General features: G+C 53.3%; 3 protein-coding genes across 5 annotated transcripts in view; all 3 read left to right on the top strand.

Moving 5' to 3' along the window:
* Nucleotides 1-6,095, top strand: part of MAP3K14 (mitogen-activated protein kinase kinase kinase 14) — a 43,021-nt gene extending 36,926 nt beyond the window's left edge. For 2 of the 3 annotated variants that reach the window (XM_079903989.1, XM_079903990.1), the window contains 5 exons: nt 1,612-2,001; nt 2,145-2,272; nt 2,707-2,851; nt 4,026-4,126; nt 4,489-6,095. In XM_079903989.1, coding sequence (XP_079760115.1) covers nt 1,612-2,001; nt 2,145-2,272; nt 2,707-2,851; nt 4,026-4,126; nt 4,489-4,653 — 929 coding nt within the window. In that variant the 3' untranslated portion in view covers nt 4,654-6,095. The remainder of the gene's footprint in view (nt 1-1,611; nt 2,002-2,144; nt 2,273-2,706; nt 2,852-4,025; nt 4,127-4,488) is intronic. The other variant, XM_079903991.1, reaches the window with a different exon arrangement.
* An 11,140-nt stretch (nt 6,096-17,235) lies between these two features.
* SPATA32 (spermatogenesis associated 32) lies at nt 17,236-18,941 on the top strand (the record flags this gene model as incomplete). The annotated part of the gene is made up of 2 exons (XM_079905604.1): nt 17,236-18,311; nt 18,857-18,941. 2 exons carry the CDS (start codon nt 17,236-17,238, stop codon nt 18,939-18,941), a joined length of 1,161 nt encoding a protein of 386 aa, XP_079761730.1.
* Nucleotides 18,942-19,771: 830 nt separating this feature from the next.
* Nucleotides 19,772-25,000, top strand: LOC307177799 (uncharacterized protein; the record flags this gene model as incomplete). Its single annotated transcript, XM_079905229.1, is given in 9 exon segments — nt 19,772-19,841; nt 21,033-21,116; nt 23,060-23,119; nt 23,122-23,202; nt 23,560-23,647; nt 23,732-24,041; nt 24,088-24,253; nt 24,359-24,517; nt 24,864-25,000. Coding segments are annotated over 9 exon segments (1,155 nt in total).
* Between the last annotated feature and the right edge of the window lie 5 nt (nt 25,001-25,005).

The following is a 25,005-nucleotide window of genomic DNA, read 5'->3' as shown; positions in this document are numbered from 1 at the left end:
CTGTGCCTTGTACTGTGCTTAGTACTGTGTCTTGATGCAGAGGCTGTGCTCAGAGATGGGGCAAGGGGTTACAACGTATACAGGGAGGCTTGAACTCAGTATCAGAGAATGTGAAATAAAGCCAGGTATCACTTTCTAGCCATTTGTGTGGGGAAAATCAGGAAGTTGGTGTCACGCCAAGTGTTGGTGGGGATGAGGGACAGTGGCCTTTGCGCTCTGCTGGAGAGCACCTGGCAGCACTCCGGCAGACGTCTGCAGACCCGGGACCCAGCACCCCACTCCAGGGCGCACCGCCAAAGAAACTCTGCCCAGATCCATAAGGGGACACGCCTGCGGATGCACGCTGCAGTGTCGTTTGTGGGAGGGGAGTCGGGTGTCCCTCCCTGGGAGCTTGGAGAGGCCAAAGGTGGGGGTGGGGGTGGAGGATGCTCCACGCAGCGCTCACAGCAATTAAAGCAACTCTGCTCACGGGGCAACCTGGCTGGATCTTCAAGCCGCAGTGCTGGCTGCAAAGAGGACCAACAGAGCAAGGCCTAGAACACAGTGCCTTTTCTGGAAATTAAAAATTGATAAATAGGGCTTCCCTGGTGGCGCAGTGGTTAAGAATCCGCCTGCCAATGCGGGGGACGTGGGTTTGAGCCCTGGTCCGGGAAGATCCCACATGCCGCGGAGCATCTAAGCCCGTGCGCCACAACTACTGAGCCCGCACTCTAGAGCCCGCGTGCCACAACTACTGAACCTGCGCTCTAGAGCCTGCGAGCCACAACGGCTGAGCCCGCGTGCCACACCTACTGAAGCCCACACGCCTAGAGCCCGTGCTCCGCAACAAGAGAAGCCACCGCAATGAGAAGCCCGCACACCGCAACGGAGCGTAGCCCCCGCTCGCCACAACTAGAGAAAAGGCCCACGCGCAGCAACAAAGACCCAATGCAGCCAAAAATAAAATGAATGTATTAAAAAAATTGATAAATAAAAATAACACATGCTTTGCAAGAATTCGATCAAACCGAAAATGACATGTTGAACGTAAGAGAACATCAGCCGGGGGCGGGGTAGGGGGTGGCAAGGGAGAGACAGTGGTTATGGGAACAAAAGGGAATAAGTAAAACAGAAGAGAGACCTTGCAGAGCCCCCTGACGCCAAACCTAGATGGTAGTTGTAATGGCCCCAGGGCTGAATTGCCTTCCACTCCAGAGGAGTGGTGTCTTCAGGAAGCACTGACTATCGGGAAGGGAGGGGTAAGAGAGACGGAGGGTCAGCGAGGCCCATTCGCCTGGGAACTGTGAGTTGGCATTACCCCAGAGCTATTTTTAAATCTTCTCTTTACTATTAATATTAACAAAGTCCTTCTCTGGAGCCAATTCTGTAATTTTTAAATTTGCAGTTGTTACCTAGGAGGAAAATGGAATAAAAGAAATACTGTCGTAGTCCCATCATCAGGGCCATCTTACGGAAGAGGCCTCCTCTGGAGACCACACACTGCCCTCCGAAGTCATGTCCTGGCCGGGCAAAAGGCCACTCTCACTGCCCGCTTCTGGCCCTCTTCTGCTCAGGAAAGGCCACCTGGCCTGGCCCATTTCCACCTCACCACGTGTGCTCTCTGTTTTGTAGTGGGAGGTCTGAGGAGCCCTTGGAGGGGAGAGTACAAAGAACCAAGACATCCGCCGCCACTCCAAGCCCACCCACCGTCAAGCCAAGGGCACCCTCACCAGACCCTACGTGCCCCGCCAGTGGAGCTGTCGCCAGGGGAGCTCTCACCAGGGGACCCGGGGCCCCAGCCAGCTGAGGATGCAGCAGGCGGGGCCCCTAAGCTCCAGCCTCCTCCACCCCCAGAGCCCCCAGAGCAGAACAAGTCTCCCAGCCTGCACTGGGGCAAAGAAGAGTCCAGGACGTGGGAACCACTGGCTCTGTCCTCCCTGGATCCGGCCCCAGCCAAGAACTCCAGCTCACCAGAGCGGAAGGCAACCTTCCCCGAGCAAGAGCTGCAACAGCTGGAAATAGGTACGGGCAGCCACAGCATCCAGGTCCCTGAGCACTGGCCTGGGCCCTGCACCAAGGCCTGGGCTTCGTCCTCTTCCCCAGGGTCAGCAATCTGTGCAGAAGAACACCGACGGCACAGCCGGACCCTCCCAGTCTTTCACAAGGTCTTCTGCCTTTCTCTGCAGAATTATTTCTGAACAGCCTGTCGCAGCCGTTTTCTTTGGAGGAACAGGAGCAAATCCTGTCATGCCTCAGCGTCGACAGCCTCTCCCTGTCAGATGACAGTGAGAAGGTGAGTCGGCCGTGGGCCAGGAGCCGGGGCACAGGGCAGGTGGCTCTGTGTCCGGCCAGTGAAGGGGCCATGTGCAAGTAGTGGGTAAAGGGCAGGTGACAGGGGTGCCCGTTCCTTCTGGGAGGGGTCCTCACTGGGGCAGGGGTCCTGGTTTCTCAGAATGAGACGGTCCATCTCCAACACACCCGGGAATTAGGGACTGGTTTGGCTACTAGGATAGTGAGGGGAAAGGCTTGGCTTTGGTGCCCATAGAATTACTGTTCACCCTCCTCCAGCCCAAGGGCCCCTCAGGAGCTCAGCCCTGTGCTGAGCCCCAATGCTCAGGAGAGCCACGCTCCAGCCTAGGACATGGGCACTTCCTCGCCAAATCAGACCAAGGCCAGAGATGGCTCCCTGAGCCCGGGGGCCTGAGTCTGTGCCCACTTCTGTTTCAGAACCCGTCCAAGGCCTCTCAGAGCTCGCGGGACACCCTGAGTTCCGGCGTGCACTCGTGGGGCAGCCAGGCGGAGGCCCGCAGCTCCAGCTGGAACATGGTGCTGGCCCGGGGGCGGCCCACCGACACGCCAAGCTATTTCAACGGTACAGTCCCCTGATCCGCCTGGGACTGGGGAGTCTGAGAGTGGGGCACAGTGGGGAAGGGAGAGGAAGGCACCTGGCACCCAGAATCTGAGGTACCTGGCCATTAAGTTGGTTTAGAGTAAAGGCCCTGATCACCCAGAGCCTTTCCTCATGGGGCAGTCAAGGACCATTGCCCCTTGTGAGCAGTTGATAGAGTCCCAGAAGGCCTCTAGCTTGGGGCAGAGAGCAGTCTTTCCTGGCCTGGAGTCCCAAAGCTGAGCGATTAATGTCTTCTAAAGGGAAAAGGAAGAATGGGACCCCATGAGCGTTTTAATCAAGAGGTCAGCAATAGGGGCTTCCCTCGTGGTACAGTGGTTAAGAATCCGCCTGCCAGTGCAGGGGACACGGGTTTGAGCCCTGGTCCGGGAAGATCCCACATGCCACAGAGCAACAAAGCCCGTGCGCCACAACTACTGAGTCTGAGCTCTAGAGCCCATGAGCCACAACCACTGAAGCCCATGCACCAAGAGCTCGTGCTCCGCAGCAAGAGAAGCCACCGCAATGAGAAGCCTGCGCACTGCAACGAAGAGTAGCCGCTGCTCTCCGCAACTAGAGAAAGCCCGTGCACAGCTACAAAGACCCAACGCAGCCAAAAATAAATAAATATTAAAAAAAAAAAACTCAGTAGTAGGTTTGCTGAGATCCTCCTCTGACATTTGAAGTCAGAAGATGAGAAGGACAACATATGTAGAACTCTGTTTTCAAGCATGGTTGCAGAGGTCATGTTGTGATTTTGATAGAATGAGGGTTTCATCAGCTTACGGTTCCCTGGGGACAGTGAGACTCATGGCATCAAGCCCCCATGCCTGGCCACAGGCCGCTCCACCTCAGGGACTTAAAATCTAATTTGCCCACAATCTAATTTAAGAATCTTTGTTTCCAGTTCCTTTCTGCTTTGTAAGTTGAAATACTACTTCCCCACAGGAGCCAACCCTAGATATTTGCACTGTGCAGGCCAAATTCCTGGTGTTGACAGGAAATGGCCAGTAAGAGCTAGCAGGGGTATAACATTGCAGCCACTCCATCCTCCATGTCATCTCTGCAGCTTCCCCACAGCCACCCTGCTTCCCCCTACACAGGGCGCCTTAGGGAGCTAGCAGCCACTCCCCTGACGGTCACCTTACCTGCCTTCTAGGTGTGAAAGTCCAAATACAGTCTCTCAATGGCGAACACCTGCACATCCGGGAATTCCACCGGGTCAAGGTGGGAGACATCGCAACCGGCATCAGCAGCCAGGTAAGGGGGCAGGTACACGCTTAGGGGCAGAGCCCCAGAACCCAGTGCACCTAGCCCAGTCCTCCAGGAAGGAGGCTTTTGAATAAGTAGAAATGGCACCAGAGGAAATAGCTGGCCCCAGATGTCCCCTGGGGTCCCAGGGCAAGACTGGCCGTGGTGATTGAAGGGTCCTCAGGATCCACACTTGGGCCAGGAGAGGTTCTGCAAGTGTTCCAGAAGGAAAGGCAGCTGATACCTCAGGGCTGCCTACTCGGCTGGAGGGAGGTGTCTGCCAGCACGGCAGGAGGCCGTCAGCACCGCACTTCTAGGAACCTTCGGTGCCCCTTGCCACTCTCAGACCCATTCGTTTGCTCTGCCCGCAGATCCCAGCCTCAGCCTTCAGCTTGGTGACCAAGGACGGGCAGCCCGTGCGCTACGACATGGAGGTGCCGGACTCGGGCATCGACCTGCAGTGCACCCTGGCCCCTGACGGCAGCTTCGCCTGGAGCTGGAGGGTCAAGCATGGCCAGCTGGAGAACAGGCCCTAACCAGCCTTCCACCACTGGCTCCACTTGGCCAGAAGTGACCTTCCTTCTCGGTGCTCAGCGCTGCCCCCGAGACACAGGCTCAGCCTGCCTCCTCCCAGGGGCCTGCCAGCTTGTGGCTCAGCGGTGGGACCAGGGGCTGGCAGCAGTGAGGTGGGGCTAGCAGAACACCTCCCAGGATCTCCCACCTGTGTCCTTCCTGAGCCCACATGAGGAGGAGGAGGAGGAAGACAGGAGGCCTCTTCCCATGGGGAACAAAGAGGGTCTTCTCTGCCTTGGTCCTGACAAGCTGGCCTGACCCATTAGGATCAGTGACCACTTGCTGGCAGTCAGGGGAGAGTGGCTTCTGGCCCAGGTCCCAGAGAGGTGGGTGAGCCCCTCCCTCGGGTTCCAGGCAGGTATGAGCATCTAATGACCTACCCCCAGGCCCAGTACAGGACTGGGGCAGCAGGTGTGCCTACCCTTGGGTTAATGGAGGGGGCCCTCTGATGCCCTTGGCCGGCCTTGCCTGGCCATCAGGCCCCCTTCTATCTCTAGGTGTTTTTCAGACCAGGTCAGGGAGGGAGGAATGCCTGACACTGGGGGTCTCCCTGGGAGAAAACACCACACTTCTCAGGGAGCCGCAACCCAGGCCCTGAGCTGAGCTCAGCTTCAGCAAGGACCAGAGAAGGCGTTCGAGTGACGTGGTTCTCAGTCCCTAAGCACATGCCCCTTCGCTGCTGGCCACGAGTCTTCCCCGGAGCAGCAGGCCCCGAGCCCCAACCGCAGGCCCAGCACCGCCCCTGCGCAGCTGGCACTCAGCTCCCTCATCTGTAGTAGCGAAGGGCGACATGAGACCTACCTGACGGGAACCGTCTGAGGACAGAGCACGATAGACTCGAGAGAAGGCGGCAGATGCAGGTGCTACTGTTACCCAGGCCACGGCTCTCAACAGCCTCACGTGAGCTTCCCGAGACACTCACTGGTCCTGCTGCCCCTGGTCTTGGGGGCACTGCCAGCTGCACTTTGCACTCTGATGACCTCAAGCACTTTCATGGCTGCCCTCCAGGAGGGCAGGCCAGCGGTTCTGCATGAGCACAAGCAGGCCAGGAGATGGGGTGAAGGGACTCAGCTCTTGACCCTTCTCCATGCATGTGACCCCTCAAACCTCCTTCAGGTTTCTTTAAGGTGAGCACCCCCTACCATCACCCCAACCTAGCCTCTTCTTTCCGGGGGAGCTGATCAGCACTCATGTAGCATTAATCAACTGTGAATTGTTGTGGGGTGAGGGGATGTCCCCTGAGGTTCCATCTGGGGAGAAGCTCATCCCCACGTTTTGCCAAGGTGGCCTCTGCCCAGCTCTCCACATTGAGCCATGCTGCTCCCCAGGGAGAGACCCCCGGCCCCCCCATGCATGAAGAACTGCAGCCTTGGTCCTGCAGAGTTGAGACGGTAGAGAACTCCTCGTGGGCAATAAAGTTTGAGGTAATAAGTGTGTTTGGGCCACGGTTGTCTCCACTCGCGCCTGCCTGTGTGCTGAACCTCACATCCTGACAGCAGCCTCCTTGCGCCTTCTTGCTGGGACCTTGTCCAGTCTTGCCCCGTAGGCAAGGACTGTTCTCAGCCCTTGAATGGGGCTGCTTTTCCCACCACTCCTCCCGGTTGGTGCTTCCAGTTCCGCCTCTGAGCTATCCATTCAGACCAGTTAGGCAAGATGCCCCACCCGGTGACAGCAGGGAAGTCCCTGGCAGAACACTGCCAGGCTGAGGGGAGGAGGAGGAGGGTGTCGAGCCTGGGCACTGACCCAGCAGGGTTAGGTGGGGGCAGACCACATGCCCAGAACAAAGACATCCCCCCCCCCCCCCGCCACTCCTCTGTCCCTGAGGCCTGGCTTCCTGGGAACTGAACTGGGAGTGAGCCTGCACTCCCAGCCCTTCCAGCCACCCAAGTGTCTGCAGGTGATCAGAGATGACTTTCCCAAAGTCGGTTCCCTGGTGGTGGGAGAGGACCTGTCTGAGGATGGATGCCACCAGCGCACAGGGTGCCTTATCTAATCTGGCTCTGCACCCCAAAGCTGTGTCCCTGTGTGTGTGCACTGGACACACGTGCACAACTTGGGGTAAAGGTGGCAGGTTCAGCAGGTTCTTGGAGGGTCCTGGGCGCACAGAAGGGGCAGCGGCCTTGTGCCAGTGTGCCCAGGGCAGGTGCAAAGTTCAGCCTAGCAGACCCCAGGCTTACAGGTCGCCGCCCTCCACCAATCTGGGCCTGCTGCAGAGAGCAGGGCCGCCCCATGTCTCCAGGAGAGGGGCATCCGGCTGGCTGCGGGGCGAGGTGGGGCAGCCCACTCCGGAAGATGCCCCCCAACCGCCAAGCCCACCCACTCGCCGGGATCGTGAGCGCTGTTCCCTGCCCGCAGCGGTCGCGGCAGGGATGTCACAGAGGCGGCGACATCACAGACGCCGGCGCCCCCGGCATCTCCACCGCCCTCCACAGCCCGCCACCAAAGAGCGCACTGGAGGCGGAGGCGTTAGCAGCCACCAGCCCGCTCCCCGCCTCTCAGACAGAGCCTCGGTCAGCATGGGGGTGACAGGTGGGAGCGGGCGGGCGCGCGGCGAGGCGGGGCCGGGCGCGGAGGGACGGCCGGGGCGGGGCCGGGCGGGAAAAGTTAAAGTGAGGGGCGGGGCGCCGGGGGCGGGGATTGGCCGGGGCCCCTGCCTGGCGCCTGAAAGGAAGGTCGACCCCAGCCAAAACCCTCACGATCCCAGCGAGGATGAGGGGCGGTGCTACCCTGACCACCACACCCACCCAGCGTTGGCCCTGCGCGGTGCACAAGCGTGTGTGTACACACGTGCACACCGAGGGGTGGAGGCTGCAGACCCGGCGGGTTCTTGGAGGGTTTCAGGGTACCCAGAAAGAGCAGTGGCCCTGTGCCCAGAAACGACACATGAATTATCCCAAACTGCCGAGAACCACCCCCAAATCAAATCAAGTTGTTCCTGGTTGATGCTTGGAGCTTGTGCAAGGAAAGGCAATCTGCTTCAACAGATGTTTACTGAGCGCATCCGTTGTGCTTTGCACTCTTCTCCGTACCAACAAGCAAAGATGTTTGCCCCTCAGGGCCCTGGATCTCCCAGGTTTCTAATAATGGGGGCTCAGATCCCCCCCTCCCCCGAAATGGAAGATTTCTTCTCAAGACCTTCTCTCCCAGGAGGACATAGGCCAGCCTTCAAAATGTGCCAAGAACCAACTACCAGAGAGCAGCTCCCCCCCCCCACCCCCGTCCCAAATGCCTAAGGCAAACAAATTGATGCAAACAACTTAAATCACTCCTGCAACATTTACTGCAACCCCTTCAGGACTTACTCTTTTTTTCTTTTTTCTTTCTTTTTTTAATCTCAGCAGAGAACAGTATTTTATTTTATAAATTTATTTATAAATCTACTTATAAATTTATTTATTTATTTATGGCTACGTTGGATCTTCATTGCTGTGCGCGGGCTTTCAGCGAGCAGGAGCTACTCTTCGTTGGAGCGTGCGGGCTTCTCATTGCGGTGGCTTCTCTTTGTTGTGGAGCACGGGCTCTAGATGCGTGGGCTTCAGTAGTTGTGGCACGCGAGCTCAGTAGTTATGGCTCACGGTCTCAGTTGCTCCGCGGCATGTGGGATCTTCCCAGACCAGGGCTCAAACCCGTGTCCCCTGCACTGGCAGGCAGATTCTTAACCACTGCACCACCAGGGAAGTCCTATTTTAGTTTTTAATTGTATAGTTGATTTACAATGTCATATTAGTTTCAGGTGTACAGCACAGTAATTGTTATATATTTTTTTTCAGGTCCTTTTCCCTTATAGGCTATTACAAAATGTTGAGTATACTTCCCTGTGCTATACAGTGAGTCCTTGTTGGTTATCTATTTTAATATATAGTAGTATGTATATGTTATCCCTACCCCCCCGCCCCCGCTTTCCCTTTGGTAACCATAAGTTTGTTTTCCGTGCCTGTGAGTCTCTTTCTAGTTTGTAAATAAGTTTGTTTGTATCTTTTTTTTTTAGAGTCTACATATAAGCAATATCATATGATATTTGTCTTTCTTTGTCTCTCTTATTTCACTTAGTATGATAATCTCTAGGTCCATCCATGTTGCGCAAGTGGCATTATTTCAGCATTTTTAATGGCTGAGTAATATTCCATTGTGTGTGTGTATATATATATATATATATATATATACCACATCTTCTTTATCCATTCATCTGTCCATGGATATTTAGGTTGCTTCCATGCGTTGGCTATTGTAAATAGTGCTGCAATGAACATTGAGGTGCATGTATCTTTTTGAATTAGAGTTTTCTCCAGATATATGCCCAGGAGTGGGATTGCAGGATCATATGGTAACTCTATTTTTAGTTTTTTAAGGGACCTCCATACTGTTCTCCATAGTGAGAACATTCCCACCAACAGTATAGGACAGTTTCTTTTTCTCCACACCCTCGCTAGCATTTATTATTTGTAAGGGCTTAGCATTGTGCTAGGCCCTGAGTCTGATGAGTTAACTAAAAATTAAAAGGTAGGTTGGATAGCTAGGATTATCACTGAGACGACGACAATGGAGATTTGGGCTGTCAGGCATGAGCAGGATTTTGTCAGGAGAGAGACTTTCTGAGTATCAGAAATAGCATGTGCAAAGGCACTGGGGCACAAAAGACCCTGCCATGCTCCAGGGTGTCTTGGGCTTGGGGCAAGGCAAGGAACTGGATACCAGGAGATGAAAAAAGAAGGCAGAGGTCAGACCATGCAGGATCTTTGAGGCCACCCTAGAGTCTAGACGTGAGCAGAGGCAGGGGTGATGCAGCAGGCTCACTCTGCAGTCATTGAGATGCCCAGTGGGGATGGGGGTGGGGGCACATGGTTCAGTGGTCCATCTAGAGGCCTAAAGAAATTTCAGACAGCACAATGGTTAGCACCACAGGGTTTGGAGCCAGTCCGACTTGTGTTCAGGTCATGGTACTGCTCTTAAGAGCTGTGTGACTTGTGCAAGCTTCCTCATCTGTAAGAGGAGAGTCGCGGCCACCTGTGCATAGAGTGGCTCTGAGGATCGAATGTGTGCAAAGCACTCAGAGCTGAGTTTTGAGGGGTAGTGAGTCCTGGGTTTGTGTTGACTTTGGTGTCAGAAGAGAAGGTCAGCAACAGCGGTGGTGGGAAGGCCAGAAGCTGGGGAAGTGAGATGGTCACAAATGACCCAGGTCTCTAATTGGGGTGATAGGATGAAGGATGAATCAGGCAGAGGTTATCGAGAGATGAGAGATTGGAAAGGAAGACAGGTCAGACATGCAGAACCGTGTTGGCCAGGCTAGAGTCTGGACACCAGGGTGTGAAGTTGAGGTCAGAAATGGGGGATACACCGCAGGGTTTGGCAGGGTGAGAGGGATAAGGAAACCATATTTTTGCACAGACCTTTGCTAAGCATCCACGTTATATCTGACTCTCTGTGTAGAGGATCAGAGATTCAAAGTGAGAAACCCACGCACCCGACCCACCTCTAACTGAGGGTCAGAAAGAAGCTGTGTGCTTAGATAGAAGTCTGCAGGGGTGGGGTGGGGTGGGGGCAACTGGACGAGGAGTCCCTAGCTCAGCACCTCGAGGTAGAATCTGGAAGGTCTTCAGGAAGAGGCGAATCCTGAGCAACGTCACAATAGGAAACAGGGGAATTCCAGGCTTTGACAAGGAATCCGTAGTGTTTTGGACAAGGTGAAGTTGAGGCCCCCTGAAGGAGAAATGTGTAATCAGTGATTGCAGTTTGAGTCTAGAACTCAGGAGAAGTGAGAGTAAGAAATAGAGATTGGAGGGTCTCCTGCAGTCACAGCCACAGGCTTGAAAGCTCCAAGGGGGCAGAGACTGTGTATGTTCATCACTAGCTCCTCCGCCCCTAGCACAGTGCCTGGCCAGTACCTGGGGCTCAACATTTTCTTTTAACTTTATCATAGAAATATATGCATGTGGTTAAATAGTACTGAAGAGCTTATTCAGTGATGAGAAACAAGAATCCCCTATACCACACACCCCCAGCCTCACTCCTCAGAGCAACCACTCTTGTTTCATGTGAACAGTTTTTCTGCCTAGTTACCTTCTCATCTCTCTACAAGCTCACAGGCTTTTTCTTGGTTTATCAGCTCTAGACATTACCACTTTCTTGCTCTAATGGCGCCACCCTGTCCCATCCTCCCAACTTCAATTGTTTTTAGATATGCTGATAACTTTTGTAAATTTAATATACTTATATCTTTATTTTTTTCATCAACTTTAGAGAATATCTTTTGACACCACACATAGTAAGATGAAGTTTGTAGTGACCCTACCTTTCCCTTCAGCTTTCCTCCCTGCCTTACACCTCCCAAAGCCTCTAACCTGTATTTCTGGGGTTTTTTAATACCAAGGTTGGTAACATTCATATTGTCCCATAACCATAATTATGTTTTCCAAATTTTGTTTATATATTGATTCTAAAAGTTGAAAGTTAATAAACAGGATTTACCTTATTGTGACTACATAACAACTGTTCACTGCAGGGCCAGAAAAGTTACCACAACTACCTTTTCTTTCTCATACAGCTTTTTGTTTTTCCTGGAGTTTTTAGTGGCCTTTTCCTTGTACTCTTTGCTTTTATTATAGTCTTTGTTTTCTTCAACCTCTACATCTAGCCAACTACCTTGTCAGGTCTTCTTTATTTCAGAGACCTACTGCCCAGGATCCTCTATTCTCCTGCACAAATGTGTACTGGTTGTAGGCCTCTATACAGTTAACATCTGGGACTTAGCTTCTTTCTGGGGGTGGACACACTATTTCATTCCTGACTCTGTTGTTTTACACCTTTCTTTTGCTTTAGCACATCCTCAAATAACTTCCCCCCCCCCAAAAAAAAAAAGAGGAGGTAAATTTTCTGAGTTTTCCATGACTGAATTGATAGTTGGGCTGGATATAGAATTCTAGGTTAAAAACCATTTTCCTCAGAAATTTTAAAGACAAGCTTTGTTGCTAACTCTGCTGCCAGTATGATTCTCCTCCCCTTGTAGGTGACTTGTTTTTCCACTTAGAAACATTTAGGAATCCTTTGTTCTTGGTGCAATGAACTTTTACAACAAAGATCTTTTGACATCTGTAGTGCTGGGCATTCACTAAACACTTTTAAGCCAATGACATCCTTCAGCTCAGGGAAATATTGATTTCTCTTTTCTTCTCCATGTTCTCCATTCTTTCTGAATCCCCTTTCTATAACCCAGAATTAGATTTCCTTTTAACTTTATTTTATTTATTTATTTTTGGCTGCATTGGGTCTTCATTGCTGCACGTGGGCTTTGTCTAGGTGCGATGAGTGGGGGGCTGCTCTTCATTGTGGTGTGCGGGCTTCTCATTGCAGTGGCTTCTCTTGTGGTGAAGCACAGGCTCTAGGTGCGTGGGCTTCAGTAGTTGTGGCTTGCAGGCTCTAGAGCACAGGCTCCGTAGTTGTGGCACACGGGCTTAGTTGCTCTGCAGCATGTGGGATCTTCCCAGACCAGGGCTCAAGCCCGTGTCCCCTGCATTTGCAGGCAGATTCCTAACCATTGCGCCACCAGGGAAGCCCCAGATTTCCTTTTGATCCTTTTCTCTCACATTGTCTTGATATTTTGGTTCTACTTTCTAGGAATATTCTCTGTATTTTATTTTCCAATTCTATTTGCCAAAAAGCTCTTTCTTTTCTTAATTCTTTTTAAATAGTATCCTGTTCTTGTTTTCTGGATGCAATATATATTGTTGAATATCTTCATTTCTGAATCTCTGAAGATGATCAGAATTTTTCAGTTTCCTTCAGTTTCTCAAATTACCTCTTGTACTCTGGAGTGCTTTTTTCTCTTGGTCTGTCACTCCTATGTTAGCAGTTTTCTCAAATGCCTGGTGATGCTTGGTTGTTCATGTGTAATAGTGAAATCATAAAAGGCTGATTGGGAACCTATGACTTCAGGAGCCTATTGCCTGGCAGATGTCACTTTAGGGTGACCAGACAGGGATCCGACATATCTCTGGCTGGTTCAAGAAGACCAACAGGGCTTCCCTGGTGGCTCAGTGGTTGAGAGTCTGCCTGCCGATGCAGGGGACACGGGTTCGGGCCCCGGTCCGGGAAGATCCCACATGCCGCGGAGCAGCTAGGCCCGTGAGCCATGGCCGCTAAGCCTGCGCATCCGGAGCCTGTGCTCCACAACGGGAGAGGCCACGACAGTGAGAGGCCCGCGTACCGCAAAAAAAAAAAAAAAAAAAGAAGACCAACAAAATTGATAAATCTCCAGATAAAATGAAAAAGAAAAAAAGAAAGACAAAAATTACTAGCATGAGGGATGAAAGAGGTGACATCACTACAGATTCTTTAGATATGAAAAAGATAACAAGGGAATATTAGGAACAAATTGTGCCAATAAATTTGACAACTTCGGTGAAATGGATAAATTCCTTTAAAAAAACATTACAAACTCCAAAAGCTGACTCAAGAAGAATAGATATTCTGGGGGTGGATAGTGCTGGTTGCACAACAATGTGAATGTACTTGGTGCCACTGAACTGTATACTTAAAAATAGTTTTAAAAGGGCAATTTATGCCATGTATATTTTACCACAATAAAAAAGAAGAAATAGATAGGCTAAATAGCCCTGTATCTATTTTTGAAAGTTGAATTTGTAATTAAAAATCTTCACACAAGGAAACTCCAAGCCCAGGTCCACAAGCTTCATTTGTGATTTCTACCAAAAATAAGAAGAAATAATATCAATTTTACACAATCTGTTTCAGAAAATTGAAGAGGGGATACTTCTCAACTCATTCTATGAGGCCAGCGTATCAAAACCTAACAAAGACATAATAAGAAAAGAAAATTACACACCAATATACCTCGTGAACATGTATGTGAAAATCCTTTTTGAAAGCTAGCAAATCAAATTCAACGATGTATAAAAAGATAATACATCATGATCAAATGAGATTTGTCCCAGGAATGCAAGATTGAGTTAACATCTAAAAAAATCAATTTAGGGCTTCCCTGGTGGCGCAGTGGTTAAGAATCCGCCTGCCAATGCAGGGGACATGGGTTTGAGCCCTGGTCCGGGAAGACCCCACATGCCGCGGAGCAACTCAGCCCATGCACCACAACTACTGAGCCCACGTGCCACAACTACTGAAGCCCGCACGCCTAGAGCCTGTGCTCCGCAACAAGAGAAGCCACTGCAATGAGAAGCCCACGCACCACAACGAAGAGTAGCCCCCACTCACCGCAACTAGAGAAAGCCCGCATGTGGCAATGAAGACCCAACACAGCCATAAATAAATAAATAAATAAATAAATTTTTTAGATCTATTTATTTCACCATAAACAAATTATAAAAGGATTATTAACAGAATAATATGTAACATATGTTAACATAATATATGCTATATATAACTTACATAATATATTAACAGAATATAAAAGAAAAACCATATGATAATCTCAATAAATTCAGAAAAAGCATCAGATAAAATCCAACATCCCTTCCTATTTAAAAATTAAGTAAACTAGGAATAGAAGGGAACTTCCTCAACCTGATAAAGGGTATCTATGAGAAAAATTATAACATTGTACTTCATGGTGAAATACTGAATGCTTTCACCCTAAGCTCAGGAGCAAAGCAAGGATGTCCACTCTCAATTCTCTTCAACATTTTACTGGAGATTATTCTCAGTGCAATAAGGCAAGAGAAGGAAATTAGAGACATCCAGGTTGGGAACGAAGAAGTAAGACTGTTGAGTCACGAACATTATTGTTTACATAGAAAACCCTATGGAATCTAAAAAAAGTTACTAGAACTAATAAGATTTTAGGATGGTTACAGGATACGAGATCAATACATTTCTATATAATAGCAACCCAAAATTGGACATTGAAATGATTTCACGCACTACAGAATGTCACTTGAATCCCTAATAGAACATCCCCAAGTTGGGTACAGAGGCCCCAAGTTGAATCAACCTCAGACTTTTGCTTCCATCCCCCAGTGCTGCAATGAGGTTTACACCATAATAATTTCTCCCCTTCTATCCATATCCAGTTGCTGTTTATGGAAGGGTTAAGGCTGAAGGTGTTGATTAAATTTCCCAGGGAAACTTTGTAAAGCAAGCAAAAGAAGGCTCTGACGTCAGAAGCCTGAGGAACAGCAGCATTTGGGGCAGGTAGAATTGCAGAGGAAGCGAGACGTGGGGAGAAAGCCAAGGGATGGTCGAAGGAAGCATGGTGGTCAAGGAGGTGATGGGTTCCGAAGAGACCACTGAGCCCACCACTGTGAGCCTGTCCCTGGTGTACTCTTAGCCCAGCACTCTGGATCCCAGGCCCAGGCTGAACATGGAGGAAGCCAAATCCCAGGAACAACACCGGCCATTCAAGGACACTCTCCAGCCTCTACATCTCTAGGGAGAGGCCACAGCACATTCTAATCCTTCTGGTCTAATCCTGGGAGCAATTCTTCTCAGCCAGAGCCAAGGCTGTCACTTCCTGCCACACTCCAGGCTCGTAGGGACTCGGCTTGCCCATTGCCATGATGGCCCCACCAACAACTTCTATCCAGTACGCTGGGGAGCAGAGAATGGGACAGCCTGGTGGCTCCTATCCCCAAAAGGTGAAAAAGAAGCTTCTTCAATAAAAGATACAAGCTTCCAGGAAGGGGACTGGGGCGGGGTGGGGGGGCTCCCCCAGGGAGTCAGTCTCTCCTGCAGAGGATGACTGGAGCTCATAAATAACCAGATGGGTGTCAGCATCACCTCAAATTAAGCACCTGGGGTGAGAACTCTGGCCCAGAGTTGGAGATGGATGACCCCAGGGTGTGATGGTGTGAGAAGCCAGGGGAAGAGAGGACAGATTTCAGGGCAGGAGAGGCCAGGGTTAGAGTGAGTGGCAAATCTGAAGCCTGGCCAGAGAGAGTGGAGAAAGGGGGCAGAGGGGCAGGAATGGAGAAAGGTAACGTTCATCTGGGGTGTGATGAGGAACCCCACACAGTTGTAGGCTCCAGGGTAGGACGGCATGCGGGACAGGGGAGTAAAGAGTTTCTTGAGTGAAATCTGCATTCAGGTCCTGACTTCCTGAATGATCAGCTGAGGGACTTTGGGCAAATGAACCTCTTCTCATTTTTTGTGTTGATTCAATGAACTGAAGCATATAAAGTGCTCCTCACAATACCTGGGCTAGAAGCCCTCAATGAACGGGAAGTGACCGCGGTTAGTATTCGCCCTAATGGAGGACAGTGACGGATCACGGAAGGTGGAGGGAGCAGACGTGGAGGAGGGGACGGCACATGGGCTTAGGTGAGGGACAGGGAGGGAGGGGGTGGCTGGAGCAGCACCTTCAGTCCGGACTCCAGAACCCCTCAGGGACTGTCCCCGCCTGCAGCTCCCCTGCCCTCACCTCCTTCTCCCTGCCAGGTGCCAACGGATTTCCCTGCTGTGACAAGGAGTCGGTGGACATTGTGGATACACAGTGAGAACTAGTCCCCCCCATCGTCGTAGGACCTCTCCCCAACCCTCCAAGATCACCAGCTGCCATGGCTGTGAGGTTTTCATGTGTACCCACCCAAGATCTTCCTCTATCTTGCCCGTTTCCAAAATCTCCCCAAGGGCAGTATCCAGGCCAAAAGGCAGCAGGGGGTGGAGGTCATATCCTCCTCTGCTTCTGCCCCCAGCCCCTGATGTTGGAGGAGGACTGAGGGGTGGTGGGGCGCACCCAAGACATGGATGGGACCTGACCCCTTAGAGCTGCCTTTCTCTGAGGACAGCTGTCCAAGGGAAGGGTGGGCAGTTGCCTAAGGAAGGAGAGGGGTCACAGTGGCTGAGCACTGAAGGGGACGGCCAAGATGATGGCAAAATACCAACAGGAACCAAGGGCACCCTCCATACACACCCCTGCATTTCAGATCTGCCAAGCTGAGAGCGGGCAGGTCCCGGAGAGGGCGTTGCTCTGGGCTTTTCTTTCTGTGGGGAGCCGCTTTCAAGGGCACTGGCTCACTGGGATGCTGGATTAAAATGAAGATTCCTGGGCCTCACCTCCAACCAACTGTATCCCTCTTTTGCGGGTGGCAGGGGGCAACTTGGCCAGCTCTCTAGGCACTTCCAGAACTCACTGAAGTTTGAGAGTGAGTCTGGAATTTTTGGTGGGAGTGGGCACAGACAGGGGAGTGAGCTGAGGGCATCTTGCCAGCTCGGGTCTTAAGGGCTCCAGACACCGTCCCCTGAAGCCACCCCACGGAGCCCTGTCACCCACTCTGTCTCCTTCTGTCTTAGGGGTGGCATAAACCAAAACCAGTTCCAGTCAGTACAAGAGGAAGATGACATGGAGGTAACAATGGGCAGCGTCACATCTTATGGGGAGGTGGGGGTCCAGGGGCAGGGCTCTTTGGGGCCTGTCTTCTCTAAAGCCCGACCAGCCCCTACCCTGGACAATTCTGGGACCCTGGCACCAATGTCAGCACGAGCACGCACACCCGCCCTCACCAGCTGCCCACACCGCCTCCCTGCCCTAGGCAGGTCACTTGGAAGAGGCAAGTGTGGGAAAGGAAGTGAGAAGAAGCATGAGGGGGGCAGGGCAGGGAATGGGTGTCGGGGAGGACCTTGGGGGGCAGGCGCCTCCTCAGCTTTCTGTTGAAACCTTTCAGCTGGAGAAAGAATTGCTAGAGCTGGAGTCCCTAGACAAAGAGGTCCCGCGCCTAGACCCAGAACTGGAGCCGGAACGGAAGCCCAAGCCTTTCCCGCAGCCAGAGGTGCGCCCGGTTGTCATGCTCCAGCCCGAGGCCAAGCTGGACACAGAGCCCAAGATGAAGGTGGTTAACTTGGAACCCTTCAGTGAAGACCCTGAGCCGCAGGGGTATAAGACAGAGTCACTCCACCCCTACATGGAGGGGCTAATGCAGCAGGACATCAGCCAATGGAGTATGAGGTCAATCTCCAGCTACCCGAGTACCACAGAGGAGGACCCACTATCCACCGACCACCGCTCCATCTGTGTGCAGACCTCCAAACACTTCTTCTGGGCAGACAAGTTCGTCCAGGCCTCAGAACACAGCCTGCAACAGGCGATCAGCATGCAGCCCATCAAGGAGAGCACAAAAGAGACCGCCTGCCACCCAGACCAGCCGTCGGCCCCCAAGGACACCGTGTGCTCCGAGAAGCAGAGCCAGGCCCCCAGTGCCCAGCCAGCTCTTCCAGACGAAGTCTCCCAGCAGCCTCCAAGCCCCCAGCCGTCCGCCTCCACACAAACCATCGGCCTGGCAGAGCTGATCGACTTCGCATCTTCCCTGGCCATGGCCTCCTCCAGCAGGATGGACTTGCCCAATTTGGGGCATGTGATCAAAGCCCCACTCCAGATGGACATGACGCTTTCCACAGAGCCCACTGTGGATCACACTGCCCAGCCCACTGTGGACGAGCCAGAGCAGGAAAACCTCCCTCAGGATGCGCTGCAGAAGCCACCAGAGGAACCACGAGAAACCAGGGAGCCGCACGATGCTTCGAAGCAGGAAGACAAGCACTTCCCTCACCCTTACCTTGATTTCAGCAAGCTAGGGTTCAAGAAGGCCACCATTGAAGGGGAGGTGAAGTTTCTCCAGCCCCCAAACATGTCCCCTCAGCCGCAAGGAGCCGGGAAAGAGTAAGTGAGGCTGGCCCAAAGCTCCCCCGGGAGGGGGCTGTGTTATGATGTGCAGGTGGCCCCATTCCTCACACAGCCAGGTGGGGGTGGGGACAGTGGAATGAGGGACTGGCTGGGGGATGGGTGGGCTGTGATGTCTCAACCTCAAGACCTCAACCTGCTTCAGGGCAGGGACAAGGACCTGGGTTCAAAGAGGGAACTAGAATGTCGTCCTAGCGTTAGGGGGCTTCTCACCCAGAGCACAGACAGCCTCACCCTCACTGGAAATGCTCAGGCTAGTATCTTCCCTACTGAGAACCCGATGGCCCCAGCTCTGGGCCCAGGACACCTCCATCAAGCCAGGAATGAGGAAACGGGGTTCCCCAGCACCCCGTGCTTCCTGGTGTTGAATGAACACCACAGAACACCAGCCGCCCACCCGCATGGCAGGAGGAGGCCCTCTTAGCCCCAGGGCCTTCCTCCGAGAGGCCTCTGGGCCCACCCCTCTCTTTTGACCTTCCCACCAAGGCCCAAGTGACTCTCTCTCTCTCTCTTTTGCGTTGCAGTTCGGGAGGGGGTCCATTATTGCTGAAAATCCATTTTAAGCTGTCGTCCCCCACTTCCCCAGAGAAGACTAGACAAAACCAGTAAAGCCTACGGTGCTGGCCCCCGGCTCAGACATTTTGTGCAAATGCTCCTGGACCAGTGAACTCCTCTGGCTGCGGCATCCTGGTCTCGAGTTTTTTAGGGACGCCACCCCCACTGTAGCTACCCCAGCAGCCCCTGCCCCCTGGGGGCTCTGCCAGCCCTGTTTTGTGCTTGCTCACTCCCCATGGGTGGTCCCACTTCCCCTGCACCCAGCCGGACCTCCCAGCCAGCAGCAGACTCGTGACTAGGGGAGGCCTCAGTGGTGCCCTTTCTGAGGCTTCTGTTTCTTAGATGTAAAAGGGGGGCACGTTGGGATCGCCTGAGGCGAGAGCCTGCTGGGGGTGGGGCTGGGCAGGTGAGACGGCTTCTGGAAGGAGTTCTTCCTGCTTCTCTCCATGGGGAAGGCCTGGCATGGTAAAGGGGTGGTGTCCAGGGCTTGAAGGAGGGCAAGAATGAAGCTAAAGGATTGGTCCTCCAGGGGCCACCGCCTTGAGTCCGAGGTACCTCCAGCGTAGGGGAGAGCCCATGTGTAATGATGCACTTCTGCATGCAACCCAGACACACACACACACACACACACACACACACACACACACACACCCCAGCAGCTGACCAGCATGTTACACACGTGGTCAGCATGACACAGCCACATGCAGATCGAGGAAGCATGTTCCACACGTGCCGTGCACACAGGCACACACACAGGACCTGTGACTCACACACATGCACACAAACGCACAAGCCTCCCCACGGCAGGGGAGGACAGGCAATGTGGAGAAGCTTCTGGAAGAGGAGAGGGCAGCAAAGGAGGGAAGAGAACTTGGAGTGCGGGGATGGACATGGGCAGGAAGAGGGAAGTTGGGGAGGAAGAGAAGGGGAGGCAGCATCGAGGCTTGGGACCTGGTGAGCCTGAGACCTACCCTGGGCCAAGGCTCCCGATGCAGTGAAATCACCTTGCAGGTCCTCAGAATCCTGCCCCACCTTGAGACGGGGCTGAGGAGGGAGGTGCCCAGGGCCTGGGAGAATGGGATTAGGAAGGGGTGAGCAGTTAAGAATGGGCCAGGGCCAGAGAAGAGGGCAGGAGGCTGGAAGGAAGGATGAAGAGACCCAGAGGTGAGTGTCTGGCTGTTGGGATGCATCTTCCCAAAGTATTTTGTTAACGTGGTTTGTGGGTTTGCGTCGTTTGGAGGAAGGGTCCCTGCCCTCCCGGGGGTCCTGGGGTAAGGTGGGCCACAGCCCCAACTTGGCTAGATCCCACCCTCCCACGCCTTGACTTGGGGCCTCTGGGGCCTGCTTCTCCCCTGGGCCTCAGCCATCCTGTTAGCTTCCAAGTGGAGTCACAAATTTATGTGCCTTAAGGGAGGCAGAAACACAAAAGACGAAAACTGCAGGTTCCCCAGCAGAGAGGCGCAGGCCAGTGGGAGGGAGAAGGGCACCCCTGCCAAAAGTTGTTAAGATCCACCCGGAAGCCAGCTTGGGGACTGTGGACCTGGGACACTGGACCGGCCTCCGAGCCTGTGACTGCCCTTCAGGCAGCAGAGGATGGAAGACCAAGATGTCACCATCGGCAAAGAGAACATCCAGGTGACGTGGGCAGGGGGAAGGTCCGCCACTCCTCCAAGCTACTGCCCCCGGAATCCCCCAGGGAGAGGACTGTGGCTGCAGGCTGGCGGGGGCGGCGCGGGTCCTGGGAGGGGAAGCTGTGCACCCACAGGTCTGGCCTCAGGTCCCCTGGAGTCGGGCACTCAAGTGGGCTGGGCCCTTCGGCCCTGTCTTCTCCCCGCCTCCAAGGCCTCCACAGAAGCCTCAAAGACTGCTCACGTGAGACCCAGGAGAGGAGCAGGCCGGGAGGACGCAGGGGAGGAGGCTGCAGCAGCGCGTACCCTGCTGACCCAGACAGAAGCAGCAGCGGCCACAGCCACGGGCTGAGCAGCCCTCCCAGGCGGCGAGGGAGTTCAAGGGCCTTGCGGCCACCCGTACAATACAGACAGGCCCAAGCGCTGGGTCTGAGAAGTGAGAACAGGGACTGAGGCCAGGCCTGGGGTGCTGGGTTTGGGGAAAGGCCTGCCTGGCCCTGGCATCTCTCTGCAGCAGGTACAAAAGCCTTTCCAGCCTCCTTCCCACGAGGCAGCTTTGCAGACAAGAATCTGCTACCCCTGACACCCGGGCAGCTGGCAGGTGAGGGCCTCAGGGCTGGGAGCAGGGAGGAAAACTAGGGGGTGCTCGGAGCAGAATACAATGGAGTTGCCTGCCCAGAGGCTGGGGACAAAGTGAGAAACCAGTGATTGTATTGTAACCTCTCCATGCCAGCCTAATTTGCTCATCTCTGCAATCCCAGGGCTTGTTGCTCTGTGTGTGTGTGTGTGTGTGAAGGAGGGAAGGAGGGATGGGATTGGTGGATAGCAAGGTATTTGGATGGTGGATGGATGGATGGTGGATGGACGAACAGGATGAAAGGAAGAAGGGAAACTGGGAGAAAGGATGGAAAACAAGAATCTGAGGTCCCTGCCCCGCTGGGGTTTGGAGCTGTGGGAGTAGGGGTAGAAGGAATCATTTCTACATTTGGGGGACCCAATGTCCCTGCAAAGATCATGCCCTGATACTGGCAGGGGCCCCTCAAAGCAGAAGCATTCTATTCATCATCAATAATTTGCAGTGCCTCTAGGTCTATCCACCTCATTACAAATAGCTCAATTTCGTTTCTTTTTATGGCTGAGTAATATTCCATTGTAGACCCAGAGTCTGTCATACAGAGTGAAGTAAGTCAGAACGAGAAAGACAAATACCGTATGCTAACACATATATATGGAATTTAAGAAAAAAAATGTCATGAAGAACCTAGGGGTAAGACAGGAATAAAGACACAGACCTACTGGAGAACGGACTTGAGGATATGGGGAGGGGGAAGGGTGAGCTGTGACAGGGCGAGAGAGAGGCATGGACATATATACACTAACAAACGTAAGATAGATAGCTAGTGGGAAGCAGCCGCATGGCACAGGGATATCGGTTAGGTGCTTTGTGACCGCCTGGAGGGGTGGGATAGGGAGGGAGGGAGGGAGACGCAAGAGGGAAGAGATATGGGAACATATGTATATGTATAACTGATTCACTTTGTTATAAAGCAGAAACTAACACACCATTGTAAAGCAATTATACCCCAATAAAGATGTTAAAATAATAATAATAATAATTTGCAGTGCCTACTACAGGCCAGGTGCCAGCAGGGCTCCTGGAGCCTCTCGGCATCGTAGCTCCAGAGCCAGACTGCCCGAGTCCAAAGCCCAGCAGTGCCCCTACTGGTGGTGTGGCCTTGGACATGAGTTATTTTGTTGTTTGTTTCTGTTGTTGTTTGGGTTTTTTTTTCATAGGATCACTAGAATGATTTAATATTTATAGATCCTTAGAATTGCAACAGATATACAGTAACATAGGGGTTAGCAAGCTACAAGTCTTGGACCAGGTCCAGCATTTGGCCTCTTTTTGTACTGCCTGTGAACTGAGAATGGTCATTACATGTTTTTTATGTTACATATATTCTATCTATTTATTTTTTAACATCTTTATTGGAGTATAATTGCTTTACAATGTTGTGTTAGTTTCTGCTGTACAACAAAGTGAATCAGCTATACATATGTACATATAAAAAATGTGGAACGCTTCATGAATTTGCGTGTCATCCTTGCACAGGGGCCATGCTAATCTTCTCTGTATCATTCCAATTTTAGTATATGTGCTGCCGAAGCGAGCATGTTGTCGTTGTTTTTAAAATATTTATTTATTTATCTGGCTGCACCGGGTCTTAGTCGCGGCACGCGGGATCTTCGTTGCCACGTACGGGAATCTTCATTGCAGCATGCGGGATCTTTAGCTGCGGCATGCAGGATCTAGTTCCCTGACCAGAGATCGAACCTGGGCCCTGAGTTCAATTTTTGGACATGAGAATTGAATGGACACTTAACAAGTGCCAACACACAGCAGCCACTGTTCTCCATTAAGTTACAATGCACAGGGGGTTGGTGAACCCAAGTCCTCAGTCCCATCTGAGCTAGAGTGGGTGAATCTCAGGGTTCCTGTGCCTGTGGTTCACCTTGCCCACCTGCCCCCCTCCCCGCCCTCAGCATTCCAGGATGTCTTCAAACTGTTCAGCTCCAGCCCGACAGGCACCACGGACACGCACAGCAGAAAGCTGCCCAGTGCCATGTGGGTGTCCAGCTAAGCCCGCAGGAGATGTGTGAGGTTCTACGGCAGGCAGACTTGGATGGTGGGTGACCCTGTCCCTGCCCGCCTGTCCTCTCCCACCTCTAGCCCTGAAGAACGCCTCCCTTGCCCACAAAATCCTGGGCCTGGTCCTATTCTAAATTTCCCTCTTCCAGGAAGCCTGCCCTGATCAACATGCCTATCCCGGAGCCCCTAAACATTCCTGTTGGGATAATCATCCTGACTTGGGGCTCCCAAGGGCAAGGGCTATTTCTCCCCCACTCAACCTGGGACAACGCTTGGCCAGAGGCAGGACTGGATGCTCTATGCCTCGAACTGCTGGCAAGCCCCTAACGCGTACGCAGAGTAGGGCTTTGGCGGGGTGAGCACCTTCGGCACCCCCTCCTCTCTCTCTTCCCAGGTGATGGAACCGTAAGCTTCAAAGACTTCCTGGTTGTCCTCACTGACAGCCACCGACTCGCTCAGTGCTTGGGTGAGGGGCAAGGCTGGTGGGGCAGGAGTGGACCTGGCCAGGGGGAGGCTCTTCCTTACCTGTCCGCATGTTCTCTGGCCCTAGGCAAGGTGAGGAACAGCCGGGTCTGTGATCCCCAGGGCTTGCAAACGCTCTTCTTAGAGATGCTGTTCAAGCTGAGTCTGGGCTTTGTGCCCTTCAAGTCGGTACAGGAGGTGATGAGGTGGGCACAACTGGACCCAGCTTCAGGGCCCAAGATGGGGGGAGCAGACTCTGCCCCTGCAGGAGTCCCCAGATGTCCCTGGCCCAGAGACGGGAGCCCTGAATTCTGGGTCAGTTTCCTGGGTCCCAACTTGCCCCCAGACCAAAGTGGCTTTCTGTCCTGCTTTGGTTTCCCCACCGGTGAGATGGAGAGGACTGGGGGAGGCGCTGTCTGAGGCGGCTACCCACTTTCCTCCTTCAAGCCACTACTCCAAGAAGCAGCGGTCTCTGCGGCTGAACTCGAACCGGAAGGGCGGGTCCGGCGGCCACGGCCGCACCTCGCGCTCTGAGGCGGGCCTCGCGATCTTCCGCCAGGCCGCGCACCTTAGCGGCCTTTCCAGTGCCGAGCTGGCGTGCTCGCTGCACGGACTGCACAAAGCGGGTGCGCCCCAGGCTGGGCGGGGACCTGCGGGACTGGGGACTCTTTCTCGGGACCCGCTCTCAGAACTGGCCGCTCCTTTTCCTCCTACCGGCTTCCTCGCCCCAGGTGCGCGCAGCGCCTACTCCCAGATACCTAACCTGAACGGGCGGACGCAGTCAGAATTCCACACGCGGAACCGAACCCCGCGCCCAGACGTCCGACTTCCCAAGTCCTACCAGCCCAGCCAACCCAAGCGCCGCCCCAACCGTGGGCGGCTCGGCCAAGGTGAAAGACGAAAGAGGCAGGGCCAGAGGGCGGGGCCGGGTCCTGCAGATAAGGGGCGGGCCGTGTGAGGGGCGAGGCAGACAGACGGGGAGGGGCGGGGCAGGCGAAGAGTGGAAGAACTCCAAGAAATTGGGACCTGACTGGCGGAGATGCAATAAATCACTCAAGGGCGCGACTAAGGATACGGCGGGGCATAAGAAAACGAGGCCGGGGACCCAGGTAGGAGGCGGGACTGACGGAAATGGGGCGGGGCCGGCAGAAAGGTGGACTGAGGTGGCGCTAACCCTGCGTCTCTAACCCGAGCAGCAAGCTTGACCCTCTGCACGCCCCCTCCGAGCTTCCGCAGGGTTCGTGGGCCAGACGCTAGGGTATACGCGCCCTTCGAAGCTGGCTCCCTCCCCCCCAACTCTAGTGCAGAAGCAGCCCTTCTCCCCCTCTCCAGCCTGTTTGCAGAGACCTGCTATGAAGAACTTGTACAAGTAAAGCGT

Source organism: Stenella coeruleoalba, assembly GCF_951394435.1.
Source record: "Stenella coeruleoalba genome assembly, chromosome: 19".
NCBI lineage: Eukaryota > Metazoa > Chordata > Mammalia > Artiodactyla > Delphinidae > Stenella > Stenella coeruleoalba.
The sequence above is the reverse complement of the archived record's forward strand: the minus strand, read 5'-3'. Positions and strand labels throughout refer to the sequence as shown.